Here is an 18858-nt window from a genome sequence, read left to right on the forward strand (position 1 = left end):
ATGGTATAAAGTGACCCAAAAAAGGAGATTAAATGTATGGTCAGGGAGCCAGGGAGAGAAGGAGGGAGGGGAAGAGAGAAAGCTGGGATATCATGGATTTCATCCTATCTTTTATCATGAAAAAGCAGACATTTGTTGGATTTCCTCACACTCTTGTTGAGCAGTTTTCTGTTTTGAGTGACTGGTTAGGGCAGGGCTGTAATCTTTTTAATGCTCAGTGTTTCTGAATCTTCTAATCCTACCCTGACCCCACTATCACCTCAAACCCAACATTCATTCTGAATCAGTGTACATTGAATAATGCATGTCTAATAGGAAATAGATATTTGTCTTCCCAAACTTTTAGTTGCTTAGGAGTCCCCATTTCTGTCAGTGTGACTGTGACTTTCAAGTACAAGGGACAAAACACTGGGTGCCCCATCTAGAAGGACTCTTCCCTCCCCATTCCCACAGCCCCCAGGCACTCCCACCCTCACCACCACTTATATAAAGGATTGGAGGACCTCAAAAATCTCCGCAGAACAGGCCTTAGAGAGTTGCTGGTACCCTTTCATATAGTAGCCAAATCTTTCTCCCATGCCCCTCTTAAGGCTTCTCTGCCTCTTCCTAAACTTCCATCCTCTTTAAAGTGCCAATGGCTGTCCCATTGATAAATTATGCCATCAAAGAAACACACATTCTGATGGGGCTGGGCTGGGATAGAAAGTGCTAGAGAGGCATCCATGACATTACTCTGTCTTCTTTCTTCCTAATATCACCCACCACAGGCTCATAACCAACGCTTACAGACAAATGCCGATCCCTGCCTGTTATAGGTGTTTTTCCTTTAAGCTGATAACTGTCTGCTGTGGCTCAAATGAGGCAGAATAGCACAGAAGAAAACCCCCTTCCGTCATGGCAGAGCTTTCCACCTAGCCATGAACAGCACGGCCCCCTAGCCACTCACTCAGCTGCTAGCTCACAAGAAGTGGTCATCTAGGCTCTGCCTCCTGGGCAGTCCACTGAAACTAGTTGGCTTCTCTTCTACCTGCTGGAACGCATAGCCAGGAAGACTCCATGGAATCCTTCTTCCTGAAGTCAGCTCCACCCCAGACCTTTAAACCAGTCTGACTCATATGCACCAAACAATCAAGGTCCAATCACAGCAAGTCCTGGGCACCCCCCTCACCTGTCTGCCAGTTGCCCTGGACCTGTTCCCATGAATCCTGCTCTGGCCTCAGATCCTGTTCTACCTACCATATTCCAGTTTCTCCTGGTCCTCTGATCCCTTCAATGCTATCTCTTCTCCCCCAACCCACAGAACCTATTATGGTCAGAGAGATAGTTGTTGAACTTCTGGTTCTCCCAGAAAGGCAAGGTTTGTCTTTGCCCTTGGCCTCTTCCTGTGCCACCTACTGTGAGGCCAGTTCTACTAGGGGTTCTCTGTGGAGGGAGAATCATAATTGGCACCCAGCCCCAGCTTTGTCTTAAAGAATATATGTTCCCTGAGTCTTGCAATAGGCCCTAAGCAAACCCCTTGGTTCTGGGCCTGCTGTTCTTTGATGCTTCATTGCCTGAAAGCATCTCATATCCATCTTCCATCTGCCCAGAGGACAAGTCACTTTGTGTCCACTTCTCATGCTGGCCTCTGGAGCATTGTTCTTGGCACAAGTGCTAGACACAGGTGTGGGTCAATCCTTCATAGATGTGCCCAAGCTGTCCTTTTGGAGTAACCACTGACCCCACTGACCTGAGGCAGCCTAATTAGCTATGCCACACACCTTTGCAAGCCCTCTTCTGCCTTGCACTAGTGCATGCCACCTGAGTGTGTCTCTATGAAGGGATGTCCTCTGGCTCCTGTTTCAGATGGGAGTGCTGAGACTCACAGGAAATGAGAGACTGACTGGTCTGGAGCCCCAGGGTGACCAAAGCTGTTCCAAGGGCTGAGAGTTTAGTGCATGTAGACTTTGTCCTCCAAAGTAACCCTCTTTGTCTGACCAACTCTGTCTTTCGTTGGCCAATGTGAGGAGTGGAACCAGGCCCAAGCTATCAGGTCAGCACTGGCCCTAGCTGTGCACTCATTACTGGCTTTCTAACCTTGAATGCCTCTTTCTTACTCGAACTCTATTTTTCCTTGTCTGTAAATTGCAGACATTGAGGATCGCAGTCAGATGGGTTGAGGTAGGAGACTAGACAAAGTGGTGGGTCAGAACTGAGAGCATTTTAATCCTCTTCCCCCTCCCTCTCCCTCTTCTCCTCCAGCCAAAATAAATGAAAATATCTCCCAGCCGTGTTAACTCATGGAGCATTTGTTTACAACACTTAGAACTGTTCTCTAATGACATCTTTCCAACAATCTGGTTTTCCCTTCTCAGCCCCATTTGGTTTTCATTTTTTCCAACCTTGGTCTTTGTCTACACGCATGTTCTCTGAGTGTCCTAGCCATGGTCCACTTTGCTATATACTTCTTGGTCCCAGTCTTATTAACCTGATCGCCTCCCTTTGCTCTCCCTTCGTATTTCCTCATTAGCTTGTTTCCTCCTGTTTACCTTTGCCTCCCTCCCTCTCCCCTCTTTGATTAACCCATCACCTGAAACTGGGTGGACTCAGAGTCTTGACCAGGCTTGTGTGAACACCGATTGTGCAACAGAGGAGTAACAAGGGAATGAAGAACAGGTTTCCCAAGAACAAATGAACTGAAAATGCAGGACGTTAACTTAAAGGGGATAAAACACGTAGGATGATTGTGCAACAGAGAAGTAACAAGGGAATGAAGAACAGGTTTCCCAAGAACGAATGAACTGAAAATGCAGGACGTTAACTTAAAGGGGATAAAACACGTAGGACAAGGAAGAGAGAAAAAATAACAGGATAAAATATATTGATAATCAAAATATTCTTGGTAAAGAAAAGTGCTGAAATGTGAATCCCTTGCCAGAGAAATCATAAAGAAAATAAATAAGCCTGAGAATCAGAAAGATAATTGCTAGATTGAACACAAGGACTTAGAGAGGGTTCTATACACACTGCAGTCAGGGTTCTAAGTATTTTATTGTGCTTCCCTTGTCAATAAATACTTGTAAAAACCCTTTAGAAAATGACTGAAATTATATTTAGATACATAAGAACCCTATTAACTACACCTAGAAGCCAGGGTTGTTAGCTCATAAGAAATCTTCATGCTGTCAGATAACATCTCCATATGCTTTCTTTTCCAACCTAGGATGAGCCCTTCCTGAGAACCTTCCGGAACAGTAACTACACATACCCTACCAAGCCAGCCATTGAGGTAACCCCTGACTCATGTCTGTGACTCTCAGACACAAGCCATTTCCACCTGGTGGGACTTGGGGCGTGGTACAGATTGTACTGTTAGCTTAAGCACAAATGGTACCCTTCTTACATACTGGAATCGGAATGTACAAAAAAAGGATCTGGAACCCAGAGGTTCCAGGACTGTCTTGACATGTTCTCAAGTTGCCTACCTGACATCAGCAGCCAAGCAGAGGAAGTGCCAGGGATCCGTGTGCTTTGACCTTTGCAGTTGGGCTTGGGGACATTGTTTTATATCAGGTAGTTCAGCCTTGCAGAGGGAGGAGGGGAAAAGAGTGGCATGAAATGCCATCAACTTCCTGAAGGTAGAAACTGAGTGGGAAGGAATCTCAGTGCCAGGGGTGGAGTCCTACAGGAAGCTGACGCATATCCACAAGTGACTACCCCTTCAGCCCTCCGCCTACTTCAGTATTATTTGATTCAAGGCATTCATTCTAGCTCTGAGCCTTCAGAGCCCTGTAGCTTTAGGGATTGATACCTCAAAGATGATTTGCCAGATCCTGGACCATACCACATCTTGCAAGACCTAGGCCTGGGCCACCAGGACAAGAACTCAACCACCCATTTCTGTTTCACATCCATGGTTTCATACAGCTGCACACGTCTTATATTAAGGACTGGTCAGGATTCAGAGACGTATCTGATGTTAGAGCCCAGTAAAGATTCCCCAACTGTTCATTGAACATCTACTATGTGCCATGCGCTATTTCAGGGAGTTAGAGTAGACCACACAGAACCCAGCTTTCATGAACAGTTCAATCTGCTGAGCAATTGACCATCTAGTACATAATGACAACAGTTCATCAGAGATGGGTGATGAGACAAAGAATGATGGACTAGGGGAAGGGTGGCCAATCTAGATGCATCATGGAAGCTGAGCCTGTCAGCGAAGGGAGATGTGAACTGAGATATGCAAATTGAAAAAAATGATAGGCCCAGGGCTGGAGAGATGGTACAACCATTAAGAGCACATACTACTCTTGGACCCAAGTTCAGTTCCCAGCACTCACATTGGACAGATGCCTGTTTGCGTGCACACGTGTACACACACACACACACACACTCTTTAAAAAACAAATCTTCTGGAGAGATGGCCCAGCAGTTAAGAGCACTGGCTGCTCTTGTAGAGGACCCGAGTTCCATTCCCAGCACCCAAACAGCAGCTAGCAACCATCCGTAACTCCAGTTCCAGGCAATCTGATGCCCTCCTCTAACCTCCGCAGCATTGCACAACACGGGTGCACTTACACACATGCAGGCAATATACTCATACACATAAAATAAAAATAATAAATAAATCTGAAAAGACGCCAGCTACTTAGAGAACCACAAAAGTCCAAGCAGGTTTAGAGAGCACAGAGGCTAGGGGTGGGGGTGGGGTAGGGGTGGTAATTTGAAGGAGAAGGAAAGTCAGAGTGGCTGGAGTGGGAGCATGTGAATGTGGGGAAGAGTGTGGGGGATGAGATTAGTGCTCAGAGCCAGATCACCCAGAGCCTGAATGCCTGTGAAGGAAGATTAGGTCTCAGAAAGAGATGGAAAGCCAATGGAGGCTTCAGGATCTGGTGCATGTCCGGCGCATGTCTGGTGCATCTGGCTTCCCTGGCTGTCTGGGAAATGTATCAGAGCACAGTGGTTGGGAAAAGACTTGTTTTTTTTAAAGACAGGGTTTTATGTAGCTAGGCTGGCCCCAAACTTGCTATGTAGCTAAGGATGACCTTGCACTCTTGATCCTCTTGCCTCTACTTCCCAAGTGCTGGGATTACAGGTGTGCGACATCACACCTGGCTTTTAGTGTTTATTCACTTGTTTTTTTGAAGCATGGTCTCACTCTATAGCCTGGATTGGCCTCTAATTCACAGTGATCCTCCTGCCTCAGCCTCCCAGTTGCTGGAGTTCAAGATGTGAGCCATTATACCTGGCAGAAAGACCTTTTATAAGCCATCTGAGGAGCTGAGACTAGCCTGTGTATAAATACTGAGGAACTGTGAAGTATGGTGCTCTGACTTTTGACAGCCGTGTGGCTGGGAGCTGTACCAACTCCAGGCTTTCTAGATTCTCTCTGGCTTATGTTAGCTCAAAGAAATCTGGTAATCCTACTTGAACCAGTGACCAAATTCTATTATAATTGAAATGTCTTGCTAATAAGGCATCTACTTGTTTATTTTACACTTATTTATAGGATTCTAAGGGGAGCAGAAGCTGTTCAGGCCTTGATAAACAGTGTGAGCATAGTGGGTCTGGGCTTGCTCTCTTAGATTTTTATTCTCATGGATCTTCCAGTGTTGGAAGAGTTAAAAACTCGGGCCTAGAAAGGCATGTGTTTGTATTAATAGCTTGCTGCTTAAAGTAAGCAACACAAAAGCTACCTGGGAGGTTGTTACAAATGCGGCCTCCTGGGCACTAGCCAGAATCTACTAGGTATATATGAGACAAGATCCTTGTGACAGATGAGCATGCTCAGTTCCAATCTGTAGCTGTTCATCTTATCTTGGTGCCCCAACTATCAGAGATATTTCTAAGGTGCTGGTGGCTTCATAACTTCTTGGTTTTTTGATGCATTTTCCCCAAGTATTTGCATCTGCATACAAGCCTATTCTTTTTTTTTTTTTTTGAGTTTATGTGTATGAGTGTTATGCCTGCATGTGTGTAAGCGCACCCTTATTGCAGCGCCCATGGAGGACAAAAGAGGGTGTCGGATCCCCTGGAATTGGAGTTAAAGACAGTTGTTAACTGCTATGTGGGTGCTGGTATTCGAACTCGGGTTTTGTACAAGAACAGTCAGTGCTCTTAACTGCTGAGCCATCTCTCCAGCCCACAAGCCTATTCTTGACTTCAGTAAAACAGCTAAACAGACAAATTCATCATTGTGATCCATTGGAGAGGCCCTTGGAATAAATTAAATTCTATTGGATTATATTTAACAGCTAAATATGTGACGCTCCCCGCACCCAGCATATGCACACGCGTGCACACACACACACACACACACAGAGCTAAATATGTGACGCTCCCCGCACCCAGCATATGCACATGCGTACACACACACACCATACCTATGTTGAAGTTTTCTGCAAAGCTGACTGATTAGAACCTCATTTTGAACTTCTGGAGTTGAAATGTTGTAGATCCAGAGCCAAATTCTCTTGGACTATCTTTAGTGCCCGTAATAGCTATTCATTGTCCAATTCTGTGTCTGACCTAACATCCCTGTGACTGTGAGATAAAACTTTTAAAAAATACATTAACTAAACAGACTACTAGCTTCACCAACCCAAAGCTAAAAATTTCATCAGACAACATCTGAGAAGAGATTTTCCTGCTTTGCTATAGCCCACCTACCTGATGTCTCCACCAATATTATGTTTTAAATGCCTTGATTTATGATTTGCTTTTATTCTGTAACTACAAAAACTTCATAAAACTACTTCCACACTGGAACATGTTATTTGGGGCAACCTATATTTGTGTTCCTCAAGCCATAGGCACTCAGTTTTTGACTCAAAAATAAACTCTTACTCCCTTTGAGATGAGAGCTGTATTGATTGACAGTTCATTCTTACTCCTTCCCTCCTGATGGGGCTATTTTGAACAAGCCTTGTCTTGGGGCCAGGTGTGGTAGTGCACACCTTTAATTCAGCACTCAGGAGGCAGAGGGAGGCAGGTACATCTCTGGAATTTGAGATGGTCTGGTCTACACAGTGAGTTCCAAGCCAGCCACCAGGGCTACATAGTGAGAACAAACAAAGGCTTGCCTTCAGCACCATCTGAGCAGATGAGATGACCTTCCCAAAGCTCTGGCAGTCACACTCCCAGAGAACCAGTCAACCCACTGGAGAGTAGGGACAGCAGATGCTGCACACTCAGCATGCAGATATTTAAGACTTTGGTTAAGAGCATTGACTATTCTTGTACAAAACCTGGGTTCGAATCCCAGCACCCACATAGCAGTCGATACTCCACCAGCTTTCTGGGACTAGTCACTTCTGTGCCTTCTGCTTCCTATCCCATCTCTCTCCAATACCTGGAAAATACACACTGTATTAGAGACAAGACAGTTGACCAAAAGCATTGAGATGGCAGGTGTCCATTTCCACACATAAGAGGAATTGATGGCTCGGGAGTTAAATAGGCAAAAAGATACACAGGTGTAGAGAAAATATATGAAGAAACCAGAAGCTTTGCAATTATAAAACCTCTGTGGTTCAAAAAAAAAATTTAATGATCATTTAGACTCTAGCTAGCATCATAATCAGTGTCAATCAGCTTAATGTTAACAACACACGTCAAAGCACACCTATAGTCTCTTGTGTTAGTTATCTAAATCCTGTGTTCATTCTGGAAACTACCTGTAGTAAGAATTCACTGTTTTCTCCCCTGCTTTGTAGAAGCTGCTGGTTCGTAAGCCCACTTCTCCCTTCCAATTTCTCACTTAACCCACTTAAAACCAACCATTCCTGCCCTCCCATGATCCTCCCCAGTGATGTGTATCTAGCTTCTACCAACAATTCCTTAGCCAACTCTTCTTGGGTTCACGTTCCCCTGCACAGTGAGTGATGGCCCTATATCTTTCCTCCTGCTGATTTAGAACTGGGGTAGTGACTTCCCATGCATGGAGCAGAATCCTTCCAATAGTGTTCCCACCTCCGGTAAGTGAAATATCATCACCCCCCTTCAATGAAGGGCCTTGCAGGTTGGGTGGGAAACCCTACAGATGCACCCTAGAACATTGAGCAGGCTCAGCTAATTCCATTACAACACAGACACTTGGGAGGCCCTGAGAAGCTGGCCTGCAGCCACTCCTGGGCTCTCATGTGGAGGGGCACAGGCTTCTCTCTAGTAATTCTTGTCTCTTTGATGTCCCAGCATAGCACCTCAGATTTCTGCCTGGTGAAGCAGGCACAGTCAAGGATGTGGTCCTAGCTACCTATGTCACATGACCTATAACTGGAACTCTGCTGGACCACCTGTAGAGTGCTGTACTCTTCTCAGGATGGACAGTAGCCATCAAGCCCATACCCTTCAGAGCCTCAGTTGTTCTGAATGAATAGGACAGGCAATACTGGTAAAGCCTTCAGCTGGAAATAAGAACCACAGGGACCTATGGGGACTAGGGCAGAGTCACTGGCTCTGGTTAATTCATACTTTAAAAGGCAGACACCTCACCAGTTCTCTTCTTGCCTGTCTCTCCTAGTCCATGAGCTCCGACCAGCAGACATCAAGGTGGTGGCAGCTCTGGGTGACTCATTGACTGTGAGTACTAAGCCAGGGCCAGGATGGGCCCCTCAGAATTCAGCCTGTCTGTGCACTTCCTTGGCACCAGCTCTACATTCAGCAGGGAGTCCCCTTCCGGGCATGAAGGACACTCCCCAGCCATCCATCTTCCTTAACCCTGCTCTAACTCTGCCTCCCACACAAAGCTTCCCTCCATCCCCTGGTCCCCCACGGTTCCCTTGCATCTCATCAGCATTATATACAGGTCCAGAGTTGCCTGAACTTAACTCCATCAACCCAGACCCAAAGAGTTGGAGGTGGTGGGAGAGAAAGATGTGCTCAGAGATTGTAGAGAATCACCTAGAGGTTTCCAGAGCTGAGAAGGAGGGGGTTCAACATCCCAGGAAGGAAAGAGAGCAAGAAAAGGATAGAGCAGCTCAAGGCCTTCTGGCTTTGAAAGTGACAGTAGATGAATGTGTTTAAGTCTGGGGATTTGTATGGACAGGGAAGGAGGGAGCAAACCAGGGAAAGAAGGACAATGCCAGATGACAGGGTCTACACTAGGGACAGGGTTTGGCTTTAGATCCTGGAGGTAAGAGATGTGAAGTGTCAGAATTGAGACAAGGCAGAAAGAAAGAGTAGTGATAGTGCCAATGGCAGAAAGGGAATGTTCTAGAGTCTCTGGGGTCAGATGGGATGCCAGAGTGTTGTCCATAGCAGGGATGTGAATGTCTCCATACAACAAGCAGAGAAAAAGAAAAAAGAAAAAACCCACACTGGAGAGGTCATAAAGAATCAATGGGATTGAGCAAAGGCCTGGGAGGAGAAGAATGTGACAGTTCAGAGCTTATACACTTAAAGAAGAATGGGTACCTTTTCTAGAAAGGCCAATCTGAGCACTGGCTGCTCCACAAGACCTAGAGGGCCTGTCCCAGGGCCTCCCCCTGCACCCCTGCCCAACAGCTTTGAAAGCTTCCCTTCACTTTTCACAGACAGCCATGGGAGCTCGACCAAGTGATTCCAGCAGCCTAAGCACCTCCTGGAGGGGGCTGTCTTGGAGGTAAGGGGGTTCTTGGATCACTATTTACAATGTTCCAATGAAGTGGGAACAATGGGTTTCCCCTCCATCTACCCAGAAATAAAGCCAGGCCCCTCATGGCCCAACTCTGAGATCCAAAGAGACTATGATGCTTGTGTTAGCTCAGAGGATAGTAACACATTGCTGGTCTGATTCTTATGTATGACAACTCAGAGAACGGCAGATCAATGTGACTTTGATGGTTGCTTTCTTGTCCCTAGCATCGGAGGAGATGGGATATTGGAGACCCATACCACACTGCCCAGTAAGTAGCCCATACCAAGAGATCTTGACACCATGCCCATCACAACCCTCACTAAGGCCAGGACCTTTCACCTGGAAGGGACAAAGAGGAGGCTTATCTGTAGGGAAGGAAGTCAACCAGCCTCAGAAAGACAAGGGCACTCCTACCACATACCTGTGACCCAAAACTACATTCCCACCTTGGTTCCTCTTACCTGTGCTCTCTGCCTCTTCTCTCCTTAAAGACATTTTGAAGAAGTTCAACCCTTCCATTCTTGGATTCTCTACTGGTACCTTGGAAGAGACAGCAGGATTAAATGTGGCAGTGGAAGGGGCCAGAGCTCGGTGAGTAGACACGGGTACAGACAGAGAGTGGGAGACCAGCTGAGAGATAAAGAGAGAAACAGGAGGTGGCAAGGGACACAGTGTCTAGGACCCAAACCCTCCACGAGGATCATCCGTAACCCTTATACCCTTGGACCTAGGAACTATGATGAGAGTATTGAGGCTTAGAACATTTCTTAAACTGCCCCAGTCATCCAGCAAGTCATCAGGAAAAAACCAGGATCAGACCATTCCAGAATATAGCTCTGACCATTGTACCATTAGGCCTCTCCAGGACAGCAGGAAGAGCCCATTCATTTTGACCCCAGCAGGGGCTGCCTGTGCTGACCACAGTTCCACCCCTTCTTTACATCTGGAACACAAGTCACCTGTGTAGGGAGGCACTTGGCCTCATGAGACATGCAGCTCTCCTGGCCTCAGATCCTCAAATCTTTGAAGAAGCTGTATTTTGACACTAGAGAATTAGATGTCATGGCCCTCCAAATAGCACGGTGGTGTTTTGTTTTCACTGTTATCTCTGTTATTGACAACAACCCAGATAATTAAAGCTGAAATGCCTGACCGGGCTCACTGATTTCCTGCACAGAGTATGCTGGGTATTTGCTTTGTGGGAAGATTGCTGTGTTCATGTCACCAGGGAGACAGCACAGGCTTGACTCACTCTGCTTACAGAGAACATTCCTTTCAGAAGCCTAACCTGGGCCCCAGGCTCTGCTTGAATGTTGGAGACATAGGAAGTGTTGATAGTTCCTGTGTCACAAGAGGAAGGACTAGGCTTCCTGGGCCGTTATTCAGTACCTGGCTACTGTCTTGATTAATATCATCAATATTAGGCTTTGTTCACTGTGAATGAGTTCCTCAGTCTGTTGGCACTTGAGCAAACCACTTTCCTCTCTCTTATGTGTGTGATGGTGTATGTATGTGTGCTGCATGGATATGTGCATGTCAGTGTGTGCATTTAGATACATGTACATGTTTATGCATGTGGAGGCCAGAAATTGATGTCACGTGTTTTCTCAATAGCTCTCCACTTTATTTTAAAAAAATTTTTTTATTTATATACATATATGTCAGTGCACACATATGTGTGAGTGCCCACAGAGGCCAGAAGAGGGTGTCAGATCTCCTGGAGTCGGAGCTACAGATGGTTATCTGGTACCCAAAATGCATTCTGGGAACTGAACTCTAGTCCCAACAAGCACTGCACTCTTCACCACTGAAGCATCTCTCCAGCCCCATAATGTGTGTGTGTGTGTGTTCTGGGAGGGAGGAGTTTGTGAAGGTCAGAGGACAACTTTCAGGTGTCAGTTTTCTCCTTCTACTGTGGGTTCTAGGGAACAGACTCAAGTTGTCAAGTTCGTGTGTAACAAGCCACCTAGCCATCTTGCCAACCCTCTCTGCCTTATTTTTTGAGACATGATCTCTCTGAACCTGGAGCTCGCTAATTGGGCTAGGCTGGCTGGCTAGTGAACTCAGGGATTCACTTGTCTCTGCCTCCTCTGGGCTGAGATTACAGATGTGCACTGCTGCGCCTGACTTTTTACATGGGTGCTGAGGATCTGAACTCAGGTCCTCGTGCTTGTACAGCCAGCACTTTACCCATTGAGTCATCTCCCTGGCCCACCTTTCCCTTCTTTTACTTTTCCTTTCTCTTCTCCCTTTCCTTCTTTTACTGCCTTACTTAGCCTCTCCACCAAAGAGGAGTCAGTGGTATGAGAGGTAGCCGACACCTGCAGACATCACTCATGCCCAGAACTGGGGAAGCAAAATTAAGTCATTTGTTTAAATAAGGTTTGAGAACTGCTCTATGGCTTTATCTCCACTCTGTCATCTGTAGTGTGAATAAGTGTGAGGTCACCTGAAGAGAGAGAAATAGTGTATCAGAGCACAGAAAGTCCAGAAATCAGAGCTTCTGTGTCCCATCTTCATTCAGAGATTGTTAGCTGTGTGGCCAAGTTGCTTAGTATCCCTTTTTCGTCATCCTCTATAGTGGGGATAATAATAATACCTGTCTTGGCGAATCTCTGTAAGTTTGAGGCTAGCCTGGTCTACATAGCAAGTTCCAGCTGGGGCTACAGGGAGACCCTGTCTCAAAAAGACCAAAGAAGTAGTAGTAGTAGTAGTAGTAGTAGTAGTAGTAGTAGTAGTAATAGAACCTGACTCTCAGGCTTGTCACAGGATTAAAGGAGATAATAATCCTTGGAAAGAATTTGCTATGGTGTATACAGTACCCATGCATACACACACAAGTTTGCCATTCCTGGACTATTTAGTTTCAAAGTTTGACTCAACAGCCAACTTCCCTTCTATTAATCAACAAATAAAAATGCATTCAATACCTGAAAGGACTGGTTATCCCCCAAGTCATTACTAAGTGATATTGTAGAATCAAAAGGCGAACTCCTTGCTCTCGAAGAATTAGTTTAGTTAAGGAAACTAGATGAAGAACAAAATTTGGGGAAAAGGCAGTGTTGTCTATGGTTTCACTGCAGACTGAAATAATTTGACACTCATGTCATAGTTAGGAAGACAGAACAATGTAAGAACTTACTCTTCTAGGCCTGGACTGGTAGAACAAATGAAAATCAGCAAGATTCCTTAGCCCAGCTTGGTCCTTTGCAAGAGGAAGTGTCACCTCCTGAAGGAGTTGGCCTCCTGTGCAAGCTCAGGAGAACTACAGGGAGAGGAAAGGGCCTAGGAATGAAAGGGAAACAAAACAGAGACACTGTGGAGTTATGAGGAAAGAAAGGCCGATCAGGAAGCCGGAAAAGCAGGCCACGATTAAGGCCTTGGGAGTGGGGAGTAGCTGGCTAGGGAGAGGGAGGAAGGAGGAGTTTCTTCCCCAACAACTCTTAAGACCTTATCACCATGGGTTCTCTTGAGCCTCACATAGACCTACTAAAAATTTTAGGCACTTCTGTGGTTACCTTTAACCAGGACAAACTTGCTTTATAGTGTCTGTGCCTGTTAGTATGATCCTAGATGCATAAGTTCTTAATGAGAAGTAAGGTGGGGATGGTGTCATGTGTGCTGGCCAGCGCCCACTCGTCGTGTCCACACACAGACTATAACCATCTGCACCAGCTTCTTCCATGGATGATGCTTAGATTGCCTGGCTGTGTACCCTTTGTTTACTTCTCAGAAAGTTTTGAGGTGGGGTCTCAGGTAGACCAAGTTAGCCTCTACCTTACTATATAGCCAAGGCTAGCCTTGAACTCGTGAGTCTCCTGCCTCTATTTCTCAAGCACTGGGATCACAGATGTGCACCACCACATCAGGCTCTATACATGTCTTTCTAAAGAAACAGCTTTATTGAGGTGTAACTGACCTACAATAAACTGCACATACTAAAAACTATACAATTTGGTAAGTCTTGACACATGTGTGGAGCCATTACCACCATCAAGCAATGAGCATGTCCATCACCCATAGAAGTTTCCCTGTGCCTACTATAATCTTGTCCTCTGTCCTGCTCTATCTCTGACCCCTCCCCAGAACCAAGGCAACTACTAACCTGGCTTCCATCACCATAAGTAATCTGAATTATCTTGAGGGTCATCCATGCTGTTAGGTGTAGCAATGCTCCATTCCTTTTCATTGCCGAGTGCTATTCCATTGCCATACACAATCAAGTATCCAGAACCTAAGAGTGTTGTTTTATGGCAAACAACTGGAAGGCAAGAGGAGTCCTAATCCTTCTCAGGAGGGGGGCAGTGCAGAAAGAATAGTGTCAAAATCCAAATAACTACCAAGAAGAACAAAGGGATCAAAGAAGCCATCAAACCTGGAAGGGAGAAAGCTGATTTAGGGCTATGACTTTTTTCAAATATACAAAACATTATTTTTTAAAACAGGCAACTGAGAATCACCGAGGCTCAACTCTTGGTGGAAAAGCTTGATTAAATAGCAGGGAAAATGGTGGAATGTTGCCCAATACAAGAAGCCAATAAGACGCCAGTCCTACCACAAGGGGTGGGTAGACACAGACCATGAGGTAGCAGGCTCCCTGGCTGTTCTCTGATAAGACAGAGCCTGAGGATTTTGCAAAGCAAAAACCCAAAGATTCATTCCAAAGAATAACCTTTGTGGAGTTATTCTTCCTGAAGCTCTCCTCTGTCAAGTTCCAAATCCCCAGTGTAACCCCTCACTCCTGAATAACTCCAACTGTGTCTTCACTGTTTTCTGCCTAGGGACATGCCAGCCCAGGCCCGGGCCCTGGTGGAGAGGATGAAAAACAGACCTGTGAGTACAGGCCCTGGGGCTACCCTTGAAAGGGGCTCTGTTTCCTTAGCTGGGGAGGTACAGGGCCTGGGAGGCCCTCTGTTCTCCGGCAGCTTGCCTTCAGCTGGTCTTCCAGGGAGTTCACAGGGACTCTGCCTGGCACCCTGCCCCAGGGCTGGCTGCCGAAGGGCAAGGTGGAACAGGGAGTTGGCCAAGATCACAGGCCTTGGGCCCTTTATCCAAAAGTTGGCTTTCCAAAGCCATCTTATATAAACACAAATGCTAAAAATAGGCCGTCCATTCCAATCCTTCCTCCTTCACCCTCACCAGCCCCTGTAAAGCTTCTCACTTGCACTTTTTTTAGTGTTTTGTTCTTATGCTGTATACTGGAGTTCCTGATGGGATTCTCATGGTGGTAGCTGAGTGGGAAGCCATAGCCCAAGGCTTCCCTGGCCCTGTCCCACCTTGCTCACCCGGCAGTACTTTCCTTCCAGTTCTCCCTCCTTGAACTGAAGCCCTAAGAGCCCTGACTTTGTCTTTTATCTATTTTAACACAGACTCCTTTGAACACCTCAGATCACATTTGGATAGGGTGATAATCCATGAGGCCCTTCATGGGCTTGGGAAATGTAGGGCACATCCACTCTACTTTGTGGTTTGATACTTTAAGAGGATTCAGGGGGAAAGTAGCCTGACTCCTCTGTGTGACAGATGCCCCCTCCCCTACTCACACACACTAATTCCAGGGGAGGTGACCCCAGATCATACTTTCTCTGTGGTGACAGAGGGGGTGAAAGGCACCTGAAGAGCTGAATGGATGGCCTTGTCCCCAAACCCTAAACTCAGGATCTTATCCCCTCAGGAAATCAAGCTGGACAAAGACTGGAAACTGATCACAATCTTTATTGGGGGCAATGACTTGTGTCAGTACTGCGAGGAGAATTCGGTAGGTCCCTGAGCAGCCCCACTAGGGGCCTGAGAATACAGTTGCTGACCTCTGTTATTTGTGAGGGCCCTGACTTCCCTGCTTCATGCCTCTCCCACAAAGGACTTATGTTTCAGGCACCAGAATCTACCCAGGAAGTTCCTGGTTCAAAGAGCAGGTGAGGTTTAACTTTTCCTGAGTAGCCGCCCAACTCCAGAAGAAAGATCTAGAAGGACCTGATCCTCAGGCTCTGAGGTGGTTGATCTCTTTGGGACATGCAGCTAGCACTCTCTAGTACCAGTAGGTGGCTAGCAATTCTCCATCCCCTGCCTGCCTGTAGTCCCTGCCCTATCTTGGAGGGCAAGGCAGCATAATCTTCTAAATGGAGTTATTAAAAAAAAAATCAGTCTTGATAGTGTCCTTGCTGCCCTTCAGGGCCATCACGAGTTAACCAACCCCAGCCAGCAGGCCTGGGAGCCTGCCCCCATTCCGAATGCTGTTTCTATGGGGAAACATGTCCAGATTTACAAACTTTGAGAAACGGTAACTTTTAGAATACATCTTGTTCTAAGTTGGGGACATCCTGTATTTTATTGGCCAGGAAAAGGCAGCTGCCAAGACTCTGAAGTTGTGGTGGTAGAATGTGTTTGACAGTCACTGTTGGGGGTGGGGCCACAGGAGGATGGGACTGGATGACTCATGGTTCCCAGTGGCTCACAGAGGGCAACTGTCAAGGGGTTGGTGTGATTATCTTCCCCCACACAGGGTCAGCTCTTCCAAGTCTTTTCCTTCTATCTTCTCCCTCACTGCTCAGATTCAGGGGGCAAGAATGATCTAATCCCTGGGGAATTCAATATTGCTGGGTCCTGGACTATAGGGCTCATTGAAAACCAGAGGTAACCCAGAGCTGCCTGTGGACACATGGTATGGGGAAATGTCCTCTGCAACCCAGGATACCTACCCCTTATGCAAACAGTTTGGTCTCTACTCCTGAGAGCATGTTTTTTATGCAAAGGGACAATATCCAGTCACTCAAGCCAAGTTTGAGGAACACAGGAAGGCTGGGCTCTTGGGGACAGGAGCCCCTCAGTTTCTGCTTCTTAGCAGGAACATCTACCTTCTTGCCCTCACCCCACCACCTCAATTCTCAGCATGCTTTCTGGCAGCTTTAGAGGGGGGTTAGCTTAAGTCATCAGGATTGGCAGGAAGCACCTTTACCCACTGGGCCATCTCTCCTGCTATCAGCCATAGCTGTTTGTTTGAACAAAAAATTAATGTGCTGCCTGAGCACCCACCTGCCTGAGTGTCTAGTACAGCAACCCAGGGCACCTCTCCTGTAGACAGGAGCTCTTCAACATTTAGCATAAGAGCATTGAACACCATCTTCCCTCTGATATCAGTCTCCTCTGACATCCTCTAAGGAGCTCAGATCCACATCCAAATACAATACTGTACTATATATAAAGCAAAGCAAGCATTTACTGAGCATTTGTTATGTGCCCCATCAACATTCAGTCCAGCGGATACATGATAGCCCGGAGAGCCATAGTCTGAGTCATAAGGCACATACATTAGAACGTTATAGGAAAACAAAGGTTCCAGGAGTGGGACCTGCGTGGGCCAAAACCCAGAGAAAAGAGAGGATGTGATAATGGGAGCCCTGTAAGTGGCTAGATGAGGCTGAGAATAGGTTGCAATGGGGCTGGAGATGGCCTGCTCCATACTGTCTGTGTTTGGGCTTACAATCACGTAGAGCAGAGCACTGGTGGGAATTGTTCCTGGTGTCTGCTAGTGGCCAAGGGAGGTCCTCCTACAGGGACTACAGGCCAAGCATTAACAAAGACTGGGCTTCCCAGCTTAGCCAGGACCACCAAAGCCCTCTGCAACCTCCTCTACCATCAGTAAGGCCCTCCTGTGCTCTTAGATCCTGTCAGAATAGAGAGCAAGGACTGAAGAGAGCCTCCTTTTCCCTTCACAGGAGAACCACTCTGCGGAGGAATATGTGGAGCACATCAGGCAGGCTCTGGACATACTCTATGAGGAGGTAGGAACCAGTAGCAGTCCATTCCCTGATTCTACCAGAAAACTGCTTATCCACTACTGCTGTGGGAGGGGAGTCCCTCCATGGGTGTATCTAGGCATGTTGTGTTTGATGGAGATGCACCCTGAGTTGAGGCCCCTGAGTTGAGGCCCCATGACTGGCCACATAAGTGGAGGCTCCCAGTCCCTCTGTAGAAGTTCTAGCTGGCTCAGAAACTGGTTTGTGGCATAGCAAAGAGCTTCCTCGAGCCAGCTGGCCTGAGTTTGTAGGAAGGCACTGTGGTTTTAGTAGCTGTGGGATTTCTCTGGTCTCAGCTTTCCGCTTAATGAAGTGAGGCATTAAAGAACAGTCAATGAGATCATGCAAATTGCATCTCTCTCTGGGCATCCATTTCTTCTGTGGTAACATTGGGGTTGGACTGGAAACTGTCCTCTAGACTTCTGTCAGTCAGCTGTCAGCTCCTGTCAACTTCACAACTACCCTGGACTCATGAAGCCCACCCCTCTGCTCTCTGTAGCTTCCCAGAACTTTCGTCAATGTGGTGGAGGTCATGGAGCTGGCTGGTCTGCACCGAGGCCAAGGCGAGAAATGTAGTATGCCGCTGGCAGTTCAGTAAGTACTCAGGGCAAGGATGCCTGTGGTGGGCAGGGTTCATTGGCTCACTAGAAGGAGAGCAGTGTGGGCAGGGCCTGAGGCAGGTGAGCCATTAGTCAGGGACTTGGAAAAACGTTTAGAAGTGCCCTTAGAACGGACCAGTTTCCTTTTCTGTAACATGAGATACACCAAATGACCCCTAAGGCTCCAGACATTTCTGATGCCAGGTCCCACCCTGGCACATTCACTCCCTGCTGAGAGGCAGCAGAGGATGAGCTTCGAAGACAGTTCCAGCTTTCCTAAAACCTTGCTCTAACAGAGGAGTGACTAGACCTGAACAAACCCTATAGCTCCTCTGGACCTCTTACTGCTTGCCTATAAAATAGGTATAATCCCTTCCCAAAAAGTAGACGTGACATCAACAGGAAACACATGTGTGGGGCTAGAGTGGGCTCTCAGGGAAAGCTTTCATTCCATCCTTAAAGCGAGGTTTGGAGGCAAGTTTATGATAGGCAAGACAAGGATTGCTATGGGGCTGTGACAGGAATTTGCCATCTTCTGAGGTTACAGGGGCTCACAGAGTTTGTATGACTCTGCGTGTGTGTGTGTGCATGCCTGAGGAATCCTATCTGATGGCGAATGGATTTGTTGTGACGATAGCTAAGGAGGGGGCTGGAGAGATGGCTTAGCAGTTAAGAACACTGGTTGTTCTTGCTGAAGACCCGGGTTTGAATCCCAGCTCCCACATGGCAGCTAACAACTGTCCCTAACTCCAGTCCCAGGGGATCCAACAGCCTCTTCTGACTTCCGTGGGCATTGCACGACATGGGTGCACTTACCTACATGCAGGCAATACACGCATACACATAAAATAAAAATAATAATAAA

At 46.8% G+C, this 18858-nt stretch overlaps 1 protein-coding gene across 1 annotated transcript in view; it reads left to right on the forward strand.

Moving 5' to 3' along the window:
• Window positions 1-18858, forward strand: part of Plb1 (phospholipase B1) — a 129710-nt gene that overhangs the window by 97159 nt on the left and 13693 nt on the right. The window contains exons 42-51 of the mRNA XM_029561251.1: window positions 3203-3268; window positions 7898-7958; window positions 8504-8562; window positions 9516-9583; window positions 9823-9866; window positions 10090-10189; window positions 14380-14431; window positions 15273-15356; window positions 17314-17379; window positions 17894-17988. Coding sequence (XP_029417111.1) covers window positions 3203-3268; window positions 7898-7958; window positions 8504-8562; window positions 9516-9583; window positions 9823-9866; window positions 10090-10189; window positions 14380-14431; window positions 15273-15356; window positions 17314-17379; window positions 17894-17988 — 695 coding nt within the window. The remainder of the gene's footprint in view (window positions 1-3202; window positions 3269-7897; window positions 7959-8503; window positions 8563-9515; window positions 9584-9822; window positions 9867-10089; window positions 10190-14379; window positions 14432-15272; window positions 15357-17313; window positions 17380-17893; window positions 17989-18858) is intronic.

This window comes from Nannospalax galili, unplaced genomic scaffold (genome assembly GCF_000622305.1).
Source record: "Nannospalax galili isolate Female #2095 unplaced genomic scaffold, S.galili_v1.0 scaffold893, whole genome shotgun sequence".
Classification (NCBI taxonomy): Eukaryota; Metazoa; Chordata; class Mammalia; order Rodentia; family Spalacidae; genus Nannospalax; species Nannospalax galili.